This window comes from Oncorhynchus kisutch, linkage group LG8 (genome assembly GCF_002021735.2).
Source record: "Oncorhynchus kisutch isolate 150728-3 linkage group LG8, Okis_V2, whole genome shotgun sequence".
NCBI classification, from domain to species: domain Eukaryota; kingdom Metazoa; phylum Chordata; class Actinopteri; order Salmoniformes; family Salmonidae; genus Oncorhynchus; species Oncorhynchus kisutch.
Window position 1 is genome coordinate 7,186,921 of NC_034181.2, and position 20,250 is coordinate 7,207,170.

The 20,250-nt window shown below is 41.9% G+C and overlaps 1 protein-coding gene across 1 annotated transcript in view; it reads right to left on the bottom strand.

The window, feature by feature from the left end:
* LOC109881292 (anthrax toxin receptor 2-like) overlaps nt 1-20,250 on the bottom strand; it is a 125,507-nt gene that overhangs the window by 101,860 nt on the left and 3,397 nt on the right. Inside the window, exons 2-6 of the mRNA XM_031829609.1 lie at nt 16,159-16,230; nt 10,235-10,306; nt 9,897-9,978; nt 7,779-7,883; nt 7,369-7,518 (exon numbers count right to left, since the gene is read on the bottom strand). Of these exons, the coding sequence (XP_031685469.1) occupies nt 7,369-7,518; nt 7,779-7,883; nt 9,897-9,978; nt 10,235-10,306; nt 16,159-16,230 (481 nt within the window). The remainder of the gene's footprint in view (nt 1-7,368; nt 7,519-7,778; nt 7,884-9,896; nt 9,979-10,234; nt 10,307-16,158; nt 16,231-20,250) is intronic.

A 20,250-nucleotide genomic window follows, 5' to 3' on the forward strand; every position in this document is an offset into this window, starting at 1 on the left:
TGTCATTATGGGGTATTATGATGTCATTATGGGGTATTATGATGTCATTATGGGGTATTATGATGTCATTATGGGGTATTATGATGTCATTATGGGGTATTGTGATGTCATTATGGGGTATTATGATGTCATTATGGGGTATTATGATGTCATTATGGGGTATTATGATGTCATTATGGGGTATTATGATGTCATTATGGGGAATTGTGATGTCATTATGGGGTATTATGATGTCATTATAGGGTATTATGATGTCATTATGGGGTATTGTGATGTCATTATGGGGTATTATGATGTCATTATGGGGTATTATGATGTCATTATGGGGTATTATGATGTCATTATGGGGTATTATGATGTCATTATAGGGTATTATGATGTCATTATGGGGTATTATGATGTCATTATGGGGTATTATGATGTCATTACGGGGTATTATGATGTCATTATGGGGTATTATGATGTCATTATAGGGTATTATGATGTCATTATGGGGTATTATGATGTCATTATAGGGTATTATGATGTCATTATGGGGTATTATGATGTCATTATGGGGTATTATGATGTCATTATGGGGTATTATGATGTCATTATGGGGTATTATGATGTCATTATGGGGTATTATGATGTCATTATGGGGTATTATGATGTCATTATGGGGTATTATGATGTCATTATGGGGTATTATGATGTCATTATGGGGTATTATGATGTCATTATGGGGTATTATGATGTCATTATGGGGTATTATGATGTCATTATAGGGTATTGTGATGTCATTATGGGGTATTATGATGTCATTATAGGGTATTGTGATGTCATTATGGGGTATTATGATGTCATTATGGGGTATTATGATGTCATTATGGGGAATTGTGATGTCATTATGGGGTATTATGATGTCATTATGGGGTATTGTGATGTCATTATGGGGTATTATGATGTCATTATGGGGTATTATGATGTCATTATGGGGAATTGTGTGTAGATTGATGAGGTAAAAAAGTATGTTATCAATTTTAGAACGAGGCTGTAACTTTAACAAAATGTGTAAAAGGTCAAGGGGTCGGAACACTTTCCAAATATACTGTATACAGTTGAAGTCAGAAGTTTACATAAACTTAGGTCATTAAAACACACATTTCTTGTTAACAAACTATAGATTTGTCAAGTCGGTTAGGACATCTACTTTGTGCATGACACAAGTCATTTTTCCAACAATTGTTTACAGACAGACAGATCATTTCACTTATAATTCACTGTATCACAATTCCAGTGGGTCAGAAGTTTACATACACTTAGTTGAGTGTGTCTTTAAAGAGCTTGGAAAATTCCAGAAAATGATGTTGTGGCTTAAGAAGACACTGATAGGCTAATTGACATAATTTGAGTCACATTATGGGAAAATATAAAGAAATCAGCCAAGACCACAGAAAAAAAACTAATCTGGTACATCCTTTGGAGCTATTTTCAAATGCCACGTTCATCTGTACAAACAATATTATGCAAGTATAAACACCATGGGACCACGCAGCCGTCGTACCGCTCAGGAAGGAGACGCGTTCTGTCTCCTAGAGATGAACGTACTTTGGTGAGAAAAGTGCAAATCAATCCCAGAACAACAGCAAAGGACCTTGTGAAGATGCTGGAGGAAACAGGTATAAAAGTATCTATATCCACAGTAAAACAAGTCCTAAATCAACATAACCTGAAAGGCCGATCAGCAAGGAAGAGGTCACTGCTCCAAAACGGACATAAAAAAGCCAGACTAATGTTTGCAACTAACAGCACATGGGGACAAAGATCGTACTTTTTGGAGAAATGTCCTCTGGTCTGATGACACAAAAATAACTGTTTGGCCATAATGACCATCGTTATATTTGGTGCACTTCACAAAATAGATGGCATCATGAGGGAGGAACATTATGTGGATATATTGAAGCAACATCTCAAGACATCAGTCAGGAAGTTAAAGCTTGGTCGCAAATGGTTCTTCCAAATGGACAATAACCCCAAGCATACTTCCAAAGTTGTGGCAAAATGGCTTAGGGACAACAAAGTAAAGGTATTGGAGTGGCCATCACAAAGTCCTGACCTCAATCCTATAGAAAATGTGTGGGCAGAACTGAAAAAGCAGGTGCGAGCAAGGAGGCCTATAAACCTGACTCAGTTACACCAGCTCTGTCAGGAGGAATGGACCAAAACTCACCCAACTTATTGTGGGAAGCTTGTGGAAGGCTACCCAAAACTTTAATCGAAGTTAAACAATTTAAAGGCAATGCTACCAAATGCTAATTGAGTGTATGTAAACTTCTGACCCACTGGGAAAGTGATGAAAGAAATAAAAGCTGAAATAAATAATTCTCTCTACTGTTATTCTGTTATTCTGACATTTCACTTCCTTAAAATAAAGTGGTGATCCTAACTGACCTAAGACAGGGAATTTTTACTTGGATTAAATGTCAGGAATTGTGAAAAACTGAGTTTAAATGTATTTGGCTAAGGTGTATGTAAACTTCCGACTTCAACTATAGCTGACCCTGTATATATCTGACCTTGTATATAGCCGACCCCGTATATAGCCGACCCCGTATATAGCCGACCCCGTATATAGCCGACCCCGTATATAGCCGACCCCGTATATAGCCGACCCCGTATATAGCCGACCCCGTATATAGCCGACCCCGTATATAGCCGACCCCGTATATAGCCGACCCCGTATATAGCCGACCCCGTATATAGCCGACCCCGTATATAGCCGGCCCTGTATATAGCCGGCCCTGTATATAGCCGGCCCTGTATATAGCCGGCCCTGTATATAACTGACCCTGTATATAGCTGACCTTGTATATAACTGACCCTGTATATAGCTGACCCTGTATATAGCTGACCTTGTATATAGCTGACCCTGTATATAGCTGACCTTGTATATAGCTGACCCTGTATATAGCCGGCCCTGTATATAACTGACCCTGTATATAGCTGACCTTTTATATAGCCGGCCCTGTATATAGCTGACCCTGTATATAGCTGACCCTGTATATAGCTGACCCTGTATATAGCTGACCCTGTATATAGCCGACCCTGTATATAGCTGACCCTGTATATAGCTGACCCTGTATATAGCCGACCCTGTATATAGCTGACCCTGTATATAGCTGACCCTGTATATAGCCGGCCCTGTATATAGCTGACCCTGTATATAGCTGACCTTGTATATAGCCGACCCTGTATATAGCCGACCCCGTATATAGCCGACCCTGTATATAGCTGACCTTGTATATAGCTGACCTTGTATATAGCCGACCCTGTATATAGCCGACCCTGTATATAGCCGACCCCGTATATAGCCGACCCTGTATATAGCTTACTTTCTCTTCCGATCTTATTTCTTATTTCTCCAGGTTTTTTTGTCATACTATTTTGCTATTTAATGTTGCTGTAAAGAAGGGCTTCCAAGGCATTTCAATGTACTTCAATACAACTTTAAAAAATGTGGGGAAAAAACGTCCTTATTACACTCCAGTCAACAATCAAAACATTGGGTTGAACTAACAGTGTTTGTACAGTACTTCATGTCCTCATTTACTATGTGAAGTCACTACTAGTCAGGCTTTCAAAACTGCTCATGAAAACACTTCATGGAAAACCAAACGATGAGAAGTGGCTCTGCTTGTCTGGAACATTTGTCGTGAAATCACCACGGAAAGAAAGATGAAAGCTGCACAGATGATCTCAAATCCTAGAAATCCGAGTGAGGAGCAACGAGGCCTGCTCGTACAGCAGCGTCCAATATTACATATCACCGGAGAGAATGCTCTGTGTTTCATTTGGACTCGAAACAATCTTTCAGCTGATCAATGCTTTGCAGCACTGCGGCTAGGAGGAGTTGCATGGGAGAATGTCCCGCCCACTACCGTCCTTCAATAGTGGCTGAATATTTCCTTTCTCTGAGAAGTATGACTAGTGTCACCCTGAGGCCAATGACTAACTGTTAAACTGTCAGGCTGTTCCACGACCATGTTGCAGGAAACAGACAGTACTGAGGAGACACGGCCATGTTGTAGTAAACAGACAGTACTGAGGAGACACGGCCATGTTGTAGGAAACAGACAGTACTGAGGAGACACGACCATGTTGTAGGAAACAGACAGTACTGAGGAGACACGACCATGTTGGAGGAAACAGACAGTACTGAGGAGACACGACCATGTTGTAGGAAACAGACAGTACTGAGGAGACACGACCATGTTGCAGGAAACAGACAGTACTGAGGAGACACAGCCATGTTGGAGGAAACAGACAGTACTGAGGAGACACGACCATGTTGGAGGAAACAGACAGTACTGAGGAGACACGGCCATGTTGCAGGAAACAGACAGTAATGAGGAGACACGGCCATGTTGGAGGAAACAGACAGTACTGAGGAGACACGGCCATGTTGGAGGAAACAGACAGTACTGAGGAGACACGACCATGTTGGAGGAAACAGACACGGTACTGAGGAGACACGGCCATGTTGGAGGAAACAGACAGTACTGAGGAGACACGACCATGTTGGAGGAAACAGACAGTACTGAGGAGACACGACCATGTTGGAGGAAACAGACAGTACTGAGGAGACACAACCATGTTGGAGGAAACAGACAGTACTGAGGAGACACAGCCATGTTGGAGGAAACAGACAGTACTGAGGAGCCACGACCATGTTGGAGGAAACAGACAGTACTGAGGAGACACGGCCATGTTGCAGGAAACAGACAGTAATGAGGAGACACGGCCATGTTGGAGGAAACAGACAGTACTGAGGAGACACGACCATGTTGGAGGAAACAGACAGTACTGAGGAGACACGAACATGTTGTAGGAAACAGACAGTACTGAGGAGACACGGCCATGTTGGAGGAAACAGACAGTACTGAGGAGACACGACCATGTTGGAGGAAACAGACACGGTACTGAGGAGACACGGCCATGTTGGAGGAAACAGACAGTACTGAGGAGACACGACCATGTTGGAGGAAACAGACAGTACTGAGGAGACACGACCATGTTGGAGGAAACAGACAGTACTGAGGAGACACAACCATGTTGGAGGAAACAGACAGTACTGAGGAGACACGACCATGTTGGAGGAAACAGACAGTACTGAGGAGACACGACCATGTTGGAGGAAACAGACACGGTACTGAGGAGACACGGCCATGTTGGAGGAAACAGACAGTACTGAGGAGACACGACCATGTTGTAGGAAACAGACAGTACTGAGGAGACACGACCGTGCTGCAGGAAACAGACAGTACTGAGGAGACACGGCCATGTTGGAGGATACAGACACAGTACTGAGGAGACACGACCATGTTGGAGGATACAGACACAGTACTGAGGAGACACGGCCATGTTGGAGGAAACAGACAGTACTGAGGAGACACGGCCATGTTGGAGGAAACAGACAGTACTGAGGAGACACGACCATGTTGGAGGAAACAGACAGTACTGAGGAGACATGGCCATGTTGTAGGAAACAGACACAGTACTGAGGAGACACGGCCATGTTGGAGGATACAGACAGTACTGAGAAGACACGGCCATGTTGGAGGAAACAGACAGTACTGAGAAGACACGACCATGTTGGAGGAAACAGACAGTACTGAGGAGACACGACCATGTTGGAGGAAACAGACACGGTACTGAGGAGACACGGCCATGTTGGAGGAAACAGACAGTACTGAGGAGACACGACCATGTTGGAGGAAACAGACAGTACTGAGGAGACACGACCATGTTGGAGGAAACAGACAGTACTGAGGAGACACAACCATGTTGGAGGAAACAGACAGTACTGAGGAGACACAGCCATGTTGGAGGAAACAGACAGTACTGAGGAGCCACGACCATGTTGGAGGAAACAGACAGTACTGAGGAGACACGGCCATGTTGCAGGAAACAGACAGTAATGAGGAGACACGGCCATGTTGGAGGAAACAGACAGTACTGAGGAGACACGACCATGTTGGAGGAAACAGACAGTACTGAGGAGACACGAACATGTTGTAGGAAACAGACAGTACTGAGGAGACACGGCCATGTTGGAGGAAACAGACAGTACTGAGGAGACACGACCATGTTGGAGGAAACAGACACGGTACTGAGGAGACACGGCCATGTTGGAGGAAACAGACAGTACTGAGGAGACACGACCATGTTGGAGGAAACAGACAGTACTGAGGAGACACAACCATGTTGGAGGAAACAGACAGTACTGAGGAGACACGACCATGTTGGAGGAAACAGACAGTACTGAGGAGACACGACCATGTTGGAGGAAACAGACACGGTACTGAGGAGACACGGCCATGTTGGAGGAAACAGACAGTACTGAGGAGACACGACCATGTTGTAGGAAACAGACAGTACTGAGGAGACACGACCGTGCTGCAGGAAACAGACAGTACTGAGGAGACACGGCCATGTTGGAGGATACAGACACAGTACTGAGGAGACACGACCATGTTGGAGGATACAGACACAGTACTGAGGAGACACGGCCATGTTGGAGGAAACAGACAGTACTGAGGAGACACGGCCATGTTGGAGGAAACAGACAGTACTGAGGAGACACGACCATGTTGGAGGAAACAGACAGTACTGAGGAGACATGGCCATGTTGTAGGAAACAGACACAGTACTGAGGAGACACGGCCATGTTGGAGGATACAGACAGTACTGAGAAGACACGGCCATGTTGGAGGAAACAGACAGTACTGAGAAGACACGACCATGTTGGAGGAAACAGACAGTACTGAGGAGACACGGCCATGTTGGAGGAAACAGACAGTACTGAGGAGACACAGCCATGTTGGAGGAAACAGACAGTACTGAGGAGACACGACCATGTTGGAGGAAACAGACAGTACTGAGGAGACACGGCCATGTTGGAGGAAACAGACAGTACTGAGGAGACACGGCCATGTTGGAGGAAACAGACAGTACTGAGGAGACACGGCCATGTTGGAGGAAACAGACAGTACTGAGGAGACACGACCATGTTGTAGGAAACAGACAGTACTGAGGAGACACGGCCATGTTGGAGGATACAGACACAGTACTGAGCAGACACTGCCATATTGGAGGAAACAGAGGAACAAGCACTTATTTCCACGTGCTCATGGCTCTTTCCATGCACGTGCTCATGGCTCTTTCTCATGCACCTCAATTTGAATGTCTTTCTCTTCAAGGAAAAGTAACTTCCATTAAAAATGGTTACCAAATAACTCAAAAATAAATTACTTTGAATCAGAACCCTTATTGTACATTTCTAGCGAATAAATGAACAAATAAATAAACAAAACAATGCAAACGTACTGAATTTACTATGCCTTTGAGTGCATGGAAGCCATCTTTGACAGGGAACACTTGATCTTTGGTGTCAGCCACCTCGGCTAGCTGTTGCTCGTCAAAGTCCTTGATACCAACACAGTACACTCGAGCACCGTAGGTCCTCGCAATGTTGGCCTGCATTAGAGAAAAATACGAATAACTTTAACTTTAAAACAATAAGTAACACTCTACATTTGGATATTAATGGCCAGTTTCTCGAATCCAGATTATGTTGAGTCATGGCCTAAAAAGCATTTAAATGAAGATTCTCCATTGAGCATGGGTTTTTAGTCCAACGCCATGTTTAATCGGGGTGTGTCTGGGAGAAGAAAAAAAATCTTGAACTAACAAACGTGAAAATGTAAACGTAGTTTTTTGAATAAAATCAAACTCACCTCTTCAACTGTTAATTGATGTATGAAGACCTCTAGCTTTCCGTCTGTCAGAGCTATGATGATGCTGGAGGACTTGGTGGTTTGGGATTTGATTTGATTGTTTGCCTTTAGGTTCAAACACAAGAGGTATGAATAAACAGAGATATGGGATTATGAATGAATAAGAACAAACTGTACAGGGATGAGGTCAATTTAATTTAAAAATCAGTCAATTTAGCCAGGAAGTTACCAGAAACTCCAACTCTGATTTCAGTTTTCCTCAATGCTCCATGCTTTCAAAGGGGCGGCAGGTCGTCTAGTGGTTAGAGCGTTGAGCCAATAACCCGAAAGGTTGCTAGATCAAATCCCTGAGCTGACAAGGTAAAAATCTGACGTTCTGCCCCTGAGCAAGGCAGTTAACACACTGTTCCTAGGCCGTCATTGTAAATAAGAATCTGTTCTTAACTTCTTATGGCTGGGGGCAGTATTGAGTAGCTTGGATGAATAAGGTGTCCAGAGGTGCCCAGAGTACCTCTTCAACTGTTAAAGGAAAATTTGACTTAAATTTTAAGTTCATTTCCTGAATCAATTGACTCTAATATAAATGGAATTGACCCCAACCCTGTACAGTATGTCTGCAGAATAGAAATGCAGACCTAACCGTTTAATATTCCCTTTATACTGCACTTTACAAAGGTTAAGAGTGTTGGGGGCCAGCAACCGAAAGGTCGCTGGTTTGAATCCCCCAGCCGTCAAGGTAAAAAAATCTGCCATTCAGCCCTTGATCAAGGAAGTTAATCCCCAACAACTGTTCCCTGGGCACTGATAACGCGGACGGCGATTAAGGAAGTCCCCAGCACCACTCTGATTCAGTAGTGTAACTGACTGGGTATCTCTTTTCACTCTGGTCTAAAGTAGTGCACTATATAGGGAATAGGGTGCCATTTGGGACTCAGCCTAGGAGTTAGAAGTGTTTATTTAGATCACTTGGAGGCATCTGAATTGCTCCCCATCTAAACAGGGCTCAGTGCCAAACTGATAAAACACTCCAATGCCTAGCGGACAAGTAAAGACAAGGCTAGCACAGTATGTACCTGTTACGAGCATAACATATTCTGTACAGTACTGAAGGCTTCTCTAGTGAGGTGAAGTCGTTTTCAAATGTGGTTATGTCATTAGTAGAGTAGTTTTGACTGGTTAGGTTTGGTTAGGTTTAGAGTAGGTTTAGGGTTAGGTTTAGAGTTGGTTTAGGATTAGGTTTAGAGTAGGTTTAGGGTTAGGTTAAGAGTAGGTTTAGGATTAGGGATAAGAGTAGGTTTAGGATTAGGTTAAGAGTAGGTTTAGGATTAGGTTTAGAGTAGGTTTAGGGTTAGGCTTCGAGTAGGTTTAGGTTTAGAGTAGGGTTAGGTTTAGACTAGGTTTAGGGTTAGGTTTAGAGTAGGGTTAGGTTTAGAGTAGGTTTAGGATTAGGGATAGAGTAGGTTTAGGGTTAGGTTAAGAGTAGGTTTAGGGTTAGGTTTAGTGTTAGGTTTAGAGTAGGTTTAGGGTCAGGTTTAGAGTAGGTTTAGGGTTAGGTTAAGAGTAGGTTTAGGGTTAGGTTTAGAGTAGGTTTAGGGTTAGTAGATATTTAGTGTAACATCTATAAAGAATCTACTGGAGACTATCCAATGTAGGGTTAGTCTTAGAGAAGGTTTAGGGTTAGGTTTAGAGTAGGGTTAGGTTTAGAGTAGGTTTAGGGTTAGGTTTAGTGTTAGGTTTAGAGTAGGTTTAGGGTCAGGTTTAGAGTAGGTTTAGGGTTAGGTTTACAGTAGGTTCAGGGTTAGGCTTAGATTAGGGTTATGGTTAGGTTTAGAGTAGGGTTAGGGTTAGGTTTAGAGTAGGTTTAGGTTTAAAGTTGGGTTTGGTGTAGGTTTAGGGTTAGGTTTAGAATAGGTTAAGGGTCAGGTTTAGAGTAGGTTAGGTTTAGAGTAGGTTTAGGGTTAGGTTTAGAATAGGTTAAGGGTCAGGTTTAGAGTAGGTTAGGTTTAGAGTAGGTTTAGGGTTAGGTTTAGAGTAGGTTTAGGTCTAGTAGATATTTAGTGTAACATCTATAAAGAATCTACTGGAGACTATCCAATGTAGGTGTTACCCATACTGCACCTCTTTAATTCCTTCATGCATGTAGGTCTCCCCTGCTGGTTTCACCTCTCTCAGTCTCTCCAGGCCTTCCTGGATTTCATATCTTCAAACAAAAAGACATCTATTCACTATCCAACATGTTCTGGTACGGTGGGTGTGTTTACTATTGGATACGCATATAAATAGCCATTGGGGACTGTCATGACTAAACTTCAATTAAATGAGTCAGATTTAAAAACCTGCCAGGAATACACTAATGCTTTAGTACTTTAGTTACAGCAATAAGATGTACTATGATCCTTTATAATGTGTTACTACAAGGTGTATTACCTGTCACTAGCAATAGAGGAATATAATACCTGTCTCCAGTCAGAGGTAACATCACTTTGGCTGAAGAAGAGAACACAATAAAGGAGACCCTCATGCTGGGGCTGGAATGAAACAAAACAGTAGTGGACAAAACATTAAGAACACCCACTCTTTCAATGACATAGACTAACCAGCTAAATGCTGGTGAAAGCTACGATCCCTTATTGATGTCACTTGTTAAATCCACTCCCAAAAAACGTTTTGCCTTTACCTCCCTTATCTCACCTCACTTGCTCATATTGTATATAGACTTATTTTTCTACTGTATTATTGACTCTGTTTGTTTTACTCCATGTGTAACTCTGTGTTGTTGTATGTGTCGAACTGCTTTGCTTTATCTTGGCCAGGTCGCAATTGTAAATGAGAACTTGTTCTCAACTTGCCTACCTAGTTAAATAAAGGTGAAATAAATCAATTAAATAAATAAAATCAGTTTAGATGACGGGGAGGAGACAGGTTAAAAACCTCCTAAGGTTCTCCACAGATCGGTGTCCCACCCACGGGATGGTTGAGCTAATGTAGGCTAATGCGATTAGCATGAGGTTGTAAGTAACTAGAACATTTCTCAGGACATAAATACATCTGATATTGGCAGAAAGCTGTAATTCTTGTTAATCTAACTGCACTGTCCAATTTACAGTAGCTATTACAGTGAAAGAATACCATGCTATTGTTTGAGAAGAGTGCACAGTTATGAATTTGAAAAGTTATTAATAAACCAATTAGACACATTTGAACAGAAATGCAATGGTTCATTGGATCAGTCTAAAACTTTTCACATACACTGCTGCCATCTAGTGGCCAAAATCTAAATTGTGCCTGGTCTGTAATAATAAATTATGGACTTTCTATTGCATTTCAAAGATGGTACAAAAAAAAAAAGACATTTTTTTCATTTGCATTATCTTTTACCAGATCTAATGTGATATATTCTCCGGCATTAATTTCACATTTCCACAAACTTCAAATGGTTTCCTTTCAAATGGTATCAAGAATACGCATATCTTCTATTCAGGTCCTGAGCTACAGTCAGTTGGATTTGGATGTCATTTTGAAAAAAAGGGGCGGCTCCGCAGAAGGATATTCAAGCCTTGAGCCAATTGAGACGTGGATCGTGTATGTGTGCCATTCAGAGGGTGGATGGGCAAGACAAAAGATAAAGTGCCTTTGGTATGGTTGTAGGTGCCAGGTGCACCAGTAAGTGTCAAGAACTGCAATGATGCTGGGTTTTTCATGCTCAACAGTTCCCCGTGTGTATCAAGAACGGTCCACCACCCAAAGGACATTTAGTCACCTCGACACAACTGTGGGAAGAATTGGAGTCAACATGGGCCAGCATCCCCGTAGAACAATTTCGACACCTTGTAAAGTCCATGACCTGACGAATTGAGGCTGTTCTTAGGGCAAAAAGGGGGGTGCCACTCAATATTCAAGGTGTTCTTAATGTTTGGTACTCAGTGTTTTTCAGGTCAGTGTATAGTATATAATGTCAGTGTAAATCAGGTCAGTGTAAATCAGGTCAGTGTATAGTATACCAGGTCAGTGCATATCAGGTCAGTGTATAGTATACCAGGTCAGTGTACAGTACCAGTCAAAAGTTTGGACACACCTACTCATTCAAGGGTTTTTCTTTATTTTTAAAATGTTATACATAGTAGAATAATAGTGAAGACATCAGAACTATTAAATAACACAAATAGAATCATGTCGTAACCAAACAAGTGTTAAAGAAATCAAAATACATGTTATATTTGAGATTCTTCAAAGTAGCCTCCCTTTGCCTTGATGACAGCTTTGCACACTCTTGGCATTCTCTCAACCAGCTTCATGAGGAAGTCACCTGGAATGCATTTCAAATAACGGGTGTGACTTTGCACACTCTTGGCATTCTCTCAACTAATTTGAATAATCTCAAATAAAATATATTTAGAGTTGTTTAACACTTGTTTGGTTACTAAATGATTCCATATGTCTTATTTCAGTAGGTGTGTCCATAATTTTGACTGGGATCCGTATATCAACAGTAGCTTTTAGTGTTGTATACTTTCTACACTAAAATTTAAAAATGACAATTTAATGAATTAATTACACATCCTTTTTCCAATGAGACTGCACAGTAATACAACTCAGAATCTCATTGACATGAGAAAAACAGCATGAGATAGATAGTTATTGAATAGGCTGTCGAGCATGCTGACCATACAGCTCGCGTCGTAAAATAAATGTACACATTCATGTTACTCAATCATCGCACCAACAGCGCTCGCGCGCATCAACGACAGTCTGCGTAGCCAGGCTCTAAAATAGAACATGGTTTTATTTGTGATGCTTGATGCGCCGCAAGTCCCGCCTCTCCCATCCCCTCATTGGGTTTTGGAGCATATACCCAAGTGGGTGATTGAAAGATGAACTGAGGTCCACACTCCACTCCAGTCCAGTTGGTGGTGGTAATTCACCTTAAAGTTGGTTGCCAACCGCCATATAAAGTCCAAAGAAGAAGCATGAAGGAGGAGAGATTTCTAGAAATACTCAGTTTACCCTTTTATCTGTGGATTGTTAGAGGACCTTGTGCATTTCAGGTAAAATAACAACCCAATGTTTATATCCCAGGACAAATGATCTAGCAACAGCAAGCTAGCTAAATTGCCATATTGTTTGCTTTTTTTGACCTGTCCCCAAATGAATATAGTTGGTTCAGAGTTAGTTTTGATATTTCAACCTGCGTGTCATGATCGCGTCCGGTGAGCGTGGACAAAATAAACATGCACGCCAGCGATCTGGTCAGATGGTGTAAAGACATTAACTTCAGATGTGCACGAAAAGAAAACTATCAAAAAACAATACAATACACTACATTGTATCACCTAATTTGAGTATGTGATTTAAGGGAGGATATGCTGTTCTCCTGTGGAAGGAGGAAGTGATGAGAGACAGGAAACAGGTTGTCATGGCAACGATACATCAATACACACACACACACACACACAGCTAATCTCAGCCAATCTCTGCTAGGCTCAGCTAATGTCAACCTGTCACAGCTAATCTTAACTAGTCTGAACTTGTCTCAAATAGTCTCAGCCAGTGTCAGCCTGTCACAGCTAATCTTAACTAGTCTTAACTACTCTCAGCTTGTCTCAGCCAGTCTCATCCAGTCTCATCCAGTCTCATCCAGTCTCAGCAAGTCTTAACTACTCTCAGCCACTCTCATCCAGTCCTCCCCCACAGCACATCTTTATGCCACACGGTCATATCTGGCAAGGAACAGCAGCCATATAGATCACGTACTTCCTGAAGAATTATTTATGGAACATGACTGAGTAGTTTGAGGACATTGAGAATGTATTCTAGTCGTAACTGAGAAATGTCAAAGAATTTGTATCAGTTTTAACTTTAGACAGGTGATAGATTGGCTAGAATCACATCTGAACTATACAGATATTATTGATCTTATATATCTAGACTAACATCTGAGGCTAGACTGAAATATAAGCCTGTCATTTCAATTAAAACCTTCTCCGGTTCTCTCTTCCAACCAACACTGAATAAATCAAGAGCTTGCTTGCAATGCCAGACTGGGAGAAATCCGGAGAAAGGGAAAAAAAAGAAATCTCTCCAGTCTGCATGCTCCACATGGCAGAACAGAAGTGTTCTTGGTAAAGGAGCATTGTATAGCAGATTGTCCTCGCCTCTCAGTGTTCTTTTGCCTTACTGTACATTCCCTGTCTCCCTGCCTCTCCCTGGCCCATTGCGTGCAGACCGCCTGAGTTCAAATGCTATTTGAAATCCTTTCATTCATTTAGAAATGCTTTATCTGTGCTTGACTAAGCTTGCCTGACTTAATGAACCAATAGAATAGTCCCAAAACGGTAAGCATCCGCCCATCTGGCGCTCTAGGCAGGCTAGAGCAAACGCTGAAAATATTTGAAACATGTCAAATACTACCCGAACCCAAGTCTTCTGGCCCATTCTGCGATCGGGAGGAGGGATAGATATCTATGTGTGGATCTGGTCCACCCCGGTTACAAATGGCCATTCTCACAGCCCAGAAGACTGATCCTCGCTGCCACCCACTCACACCTGGCACATTTGCTATTTTCTTCAACAAATCATTTCTTCATTTATGTTTGGCTGGGTCGATACCGTCTGGACTGGCACATAACATTTAGTCAACCGCCGTTGTTACGCAATCAACAACAAAAAAAATCACCCTGCAATCAGGGCCACTGGAAAAACGTGTGGCTAGGTGGCGTTTGCACTTTTCAATCAGGTGTGGCGTCATATGACTTTTGATTTAGTTTAGCAAAATATATCGACGCAAAACATTAAAGAGTGGCCAAGTACAGTTTATTTTTTTTATTTTATTTTTACGATTTGCCTCATGATTTGTGAACTCGCACCATTTCTCTGTCCTTCACATCCAAGTGCTGCTGCAGGCGTCGTGCATCTCTTGACCAATCAGATTCACAGAAATCGCAGGTTGTGGTTCTCCCCTTTCCTCCGGTATTTATTTAACAAGCATGATAACACATCCTGACAGACGCAATCAAAAACAATCTACATAAATGTAGCAACCTAAACAGTAGAGATCTGACATGCTGGACTGCATGGAAACAAGACCATATTTCAGTCTGATGAACTGTAAACTATTAACAACAGCAGCCGCATAGTCCAGCCCAGTGGTTCTCAACTGGTTTTGCCTCGGGACCGAAATTAAACCAGTTTGTCTCAGTCACGACTCAATATTTGCGTTGCGAAAATAAATCGACAAAATACAGTATGGAAAACTATTCTTAATACTATTTGACAAGTGAACAACATTCCCACCTCTCATGGTCAAAGATGAAATTTTACCCACATTCTTGAAGAAGAACGTAAAAAAAAAAAACTCACTGGTTCGCTTAATATAAGTAATTTGAAATGATTTATACTTTTAATACTTAAGTATATTTTAGCAATTACATTTACTTTTGATACTTAAGTATATTTAAAACCCAAATACTTTTAGACTTCATTTTCTATTAATGTATCTTTACTTTTACTCAAGTATGACATTTGGGTACTTTTTCCACCACTGTCTAGATTATATAAGAAAGCTGAGGATGTATTTAATATTATTTTTTTTTACACATATTTAACCTTTTTGGGAGGGGGGGGTGGCACAGACCTACCTGCATTAATTTATTTAAACCGGTACCACCTTCGTCATAAGCGTACATCTTCTTTTAATGGAAGGAAAACCAAACACTGAACAAAGCGCTATATCACACGAGTGCTGACATGCAACTACACATAGACAATAACACACCAAACCAAAATGGAAAATGGCAACCTAAATAGGATCCCCAATCAGAGACAACGATAAACAGCTGTCTCTGATTGGGAACCAATTCAGGCCACCATAGACCTACAAATACCTAGACATTCAAAAAACCCAATAGATATAGAAAAACCCCTAGACAAGACAAAAAAAAACACACATACCACCCTTGTCACACCCTGACCTAACCAAGATAATAAAGAAAACAAAGATAACTAAGGTCAGGGTGTGACAACCGGTTACGTTCACACGAGTCCTATGCCTACAATTCAATTTGGTTAACTGATCCTGTTGTCCTGCTTTTATTCATTCAACACAGGTTGAACATTGTGAACTTTCCACTATAATAGTTGGTAAATATACAAGGCTGTATCGGTTTTATGGACTGGGGTGAACTTGATTCGTGTTTGAGCTGGACAAAAGTCAGTTATAATAATATCCACTGTTATTATTGTAAAACAAAATGTGTCCAAGGGGCTCAGGTTCCATTTTAACAAACACATATCCAAACTACAGTCCAGCGTTGTCCCTTTTCCCAGACCACAGTTCATTTGTATAACATACAATAACCATGTTTTGGGGGGAAAAAATACTCACCTCACAAATCTGTCTGTAAGGTTCTTCACAAAGGCATAAATTTCACCCCAGTCTTTAGAAACACTCCCTGACCTGCAACAGAAAACACAGTCAATATATACAGTAGAATATATACCATTTACCAAAACAATTTACAGTCTGTGATGAGTGAATAAATGTGAGCCCAGCAGGAATCAAACCCACGACCCTGGTGTTGTTAGCATACCAACTGAGTCACAAGGGACTATATGTGGACCAACAGCTGATTTACAGTGATGGTGATATAGTTTACAGTGATGGTGATATAGTTCTGAAGAGGGAGCCTTCTGCAGTGCATCAAAACATAGGTTTAACATTGAAGTGTGGTGCTGACTGAGCATAACATGAGTCAGCTGCTTGTCTTCTAGACCAATGATTTAAGATTATATACACTGCTCAAAAAAATAAAAGGGAACACTAAAATAACACATCCTAGATCGGAATGAATGAAATATTCTTATTAAATACTTTTCTCTTTACACAGTTGAATGTGCTGACAACAAAATCACACAAAAACTATCAATGGAAATCAAATTTATCAACCCATGGAGGTCTGGATTTGGAGTCACACTCAAAATTAAAGTGGAAAACCACCCTACAGGCTGATCCAACTTTGATGTAATGTCCTTAAAACAAGTCAAAATGAGGCTCAGTAGTGTGTGTGGCCTCCACGTGCCTGTATGACCTCCCTACAATGCCTGGGCATGCTCCTGATGAGGTGGCAGATGGTCTCCTGAGGGATCTCCTCCCAGACCTGGACTAAAGCATCCGCCAACTCCTGGACAGTCTGTGGTGCAACGTGGCGTTGGTGGATGGAGCGAGACATGATGTCCCAGATGTGCTCAATTGGATTCAGGTCTGGGGAATGAGCGGGCCAGTCCATAGCATCAATGCCTTCCTCTTGCAGAAACTGCTGACACACTCCAGCCACATGAGGTCTAGCATTGTCTTGCATTAGGAGGAACCCAGGGCCAACCGCACCAGCATATGGTCTCACAAGGGGTCTGAGGATCTCATCTCGGTACCTAATGGCAGTCAGGCTACCTCTGGCGAAAACATGGAGGGCTGTGCGGCCCCCCAAAGAAATGCCACCCCACACCATGCCTGACCCACCGCCAAACCGGTCATGCTGGAGGATGTTGCAGGCAGCAGAACGTTCTCCACGGAGTCTCCAGACTCTGTCACGTCTGTCATATGTGCTCAGTGTGAACCTGCTTTCATCTGTGAAGAGCACAGGGCACCAGTGGCGAATTTGCCAATCTTGGTGTTCTCTGGCAAATGCCAAACGTCCTGCACGGTGTTGGGCTGTAAGCACAACCCCCACCTGTGGACGTCGGGCCCTCATACCACCCTCATGGAGTCTGTTTCTGACCGTTTGAGCAGACACATGCACATTTGTGGCCTGCTGAAGGTCATTTTGCAGGGCTCTGGCAGTGCTCCTCCTCCTCCTCCTGCTGCTGGGTTGTTGCCCTCCTACGGCCTCCTCCATGTCTCCTGATGTACTGGCCTGTCTCCTGGTAGCGCCTCCATGCGAAGGGCCACCACTCCTTTATTGGGGGTGTCTTGCTAATTGCCTATAATTTCCACCTGTTGTCTATTCCATTTGCACAACAGCATGTGAAATATATTGTCAATCAGTGCTGCTTCCTAAGTGGACAGTTTGATTTCACAGAAGTGTGATTGACTTGGAGTTACATTGTGTTGTTTAAGTGTTCCCTTTATTTTTTTTGAGCAGTGTATATAATATATATTTGTTATTTTTTTATACCGTATATGCCATTCAGCAGACAATTTTATCCAAAGTGACTTATAATGCAGGGGTGGGGAGTAACAGGGTTGGGGAGTAACAGGTTGGGGAGTAACAGGTTGGGGATGGTCATGGATGGTCAGTCCTGTATATCCTCATAACATGGTTACAACTATCATGTTGATATCATGGTGGTCAGTCATGTATATCCTCATAACATGGTTACAACTATCATGTTGATATCATGGATGGTCAGTCCTGTATATCCTCATAACATGGTTACAACTATCATGTTGATATCATGGTGGTCAGTCCTGTATATCCTCATAACATGGTTACAACTATCATGTTGATATCATGGTGGTCAGTCCTCACATCCATAGCTCTGTCTATTAATCTGAGAATGGTTACATTTCTCCAGGCCAATACCTCATCTTTTTACCAAAACAGAGGCGGGGCGTCTGTTTTGTTATTGTCTCATCTGTGGATTTGCCCTTTAAACAGCTGCATATTATCAAGATACCAAAGTGTCACCAACAAAAAGGTAAACAATAGGCCTATAGCAAGTGCAGCATATGGATCTCATTTTTCACATGTAAATAACGCTTTTCAGTAGTGCACAAAGCCATTCCATGAGCACAGCCTTTTATTTTTCAACTAGAATCAATGACCCAATCAGTCCTCCATGACAACACAATGATAAACCACAGACTCGGGCTGGCTAATAAGTCGTTAGCTCAGGTTAAAAACCCCAAAAATTGGGCTAATCTATACTTTCATATTTCCAAGTCCTGTTCTTGAAGATCAAGGGGTATAACATTTTATTGGAATGACTAGAATTCTGATAGGACTTTGGTTTTTAATGTAGATATATAATTGAATCATATTATTATACGTAACAGAAAGCAATGGGTTAGCAGAAGCCCACATAACCAACGCATACAGTAAAATGTAACATCCATATAAGGCCGGCTATGTAAACTTTAACATGGATTTATCCTGCAATAGATGTTGTTCAAATGGGAACATATCTTTTGTCTTCTTCTCATGCCTCTCTTAAGGAGAAAGTAATCTAAAAGTAACTGAATGTAATCAGATTACATTACTGAGTTTGGGGTAATTCAAAAGTTACATTATGGATTACAATTTTGGACAGGTAACAGATTACATTTAGAAAGTAACCTACACAACCCCATGCCTGTTTTTCATATAGGTGATCCCAGGAATAGAACCCACTATGCAGGCATTGCAGAGTGGGCCATGCTCTACCAAACTGAGCTGATGTCATGCCTAGTTTGCAGCTTGCATAGGAGAGCAAAAGCCCATACTCCACACATTGTCTGCAGGAAGTGGTGATAGATGAAAGACAACCACATTGTCTTTGAAACTAAATTGAACATGAGTCATACAATTCCTGCAGACTCTATGAACTTGATCCCCCCCCACCCCCCCCCCCCTGCTGCTGCTGTTGACTGTCTCGTTATACCGTCTCGTTATACTGTCTCTATACTGTCTCGTTATACTGTCTCGTTATACTGTCTCTATACTGTCTCGTTATACTGTCTCGTTATACCGTCTCGTTATACTGTCTCGTTATACCGTCTCGTTATACCGTCTCGTTATACCGTCTCGTTATACCGTCTCGTTATACTGTCTCTATACTGTCTCATTATACTGTCTCGTTATACTGTCTCTATACTGTCTCGTTATACCGTCTCGTTATACCGTCTCGTTATACTGTCTCTATACTGTCTCGTTATACTGTCTCATTATACTGTCTCTATACTGTCTCGTTATACTGTCTCGTTATACTGTCTCTATACTGTCTCGTTATACCGTCTCGTTATACCGTTTCGTTATACTGTCTCTATACTGTCTCGTTATACCGTCTCGTTATACTGTCTCGTTATACCGTCTCGTTATACCGTCTCTATACTGTCTCTATACTGTCTCGTTATACTGTCTCTATACTGTCTCTATACTGTCTCGTTATACCGTCTCTATACTGTCTCTATACCGTCTCGTTATACCGTCTCTATACTGTCTCTATACTGTCTCTATACTGTCTCGTTATACTGTCTCGTTATACTGTCTTGTTATACTGTTTCTTTATATTGGTAAAGTGTTCATTATGGTGCTCATGATGAGCAGAGTCCAGAAACATATTTTGTGTTATAACCACTAATATTTTGTGTTGTGAGTTTCTACAGCTGCATGACAATAGAGATTCAATGAACTCAAGTACTGTGGCCTGGTCTACTTCCCTGGTCGACTTCCCTGGTCTACTTCCCTGGTCGACTTCTCTGGTCTACTTCCCTGGTCGACTT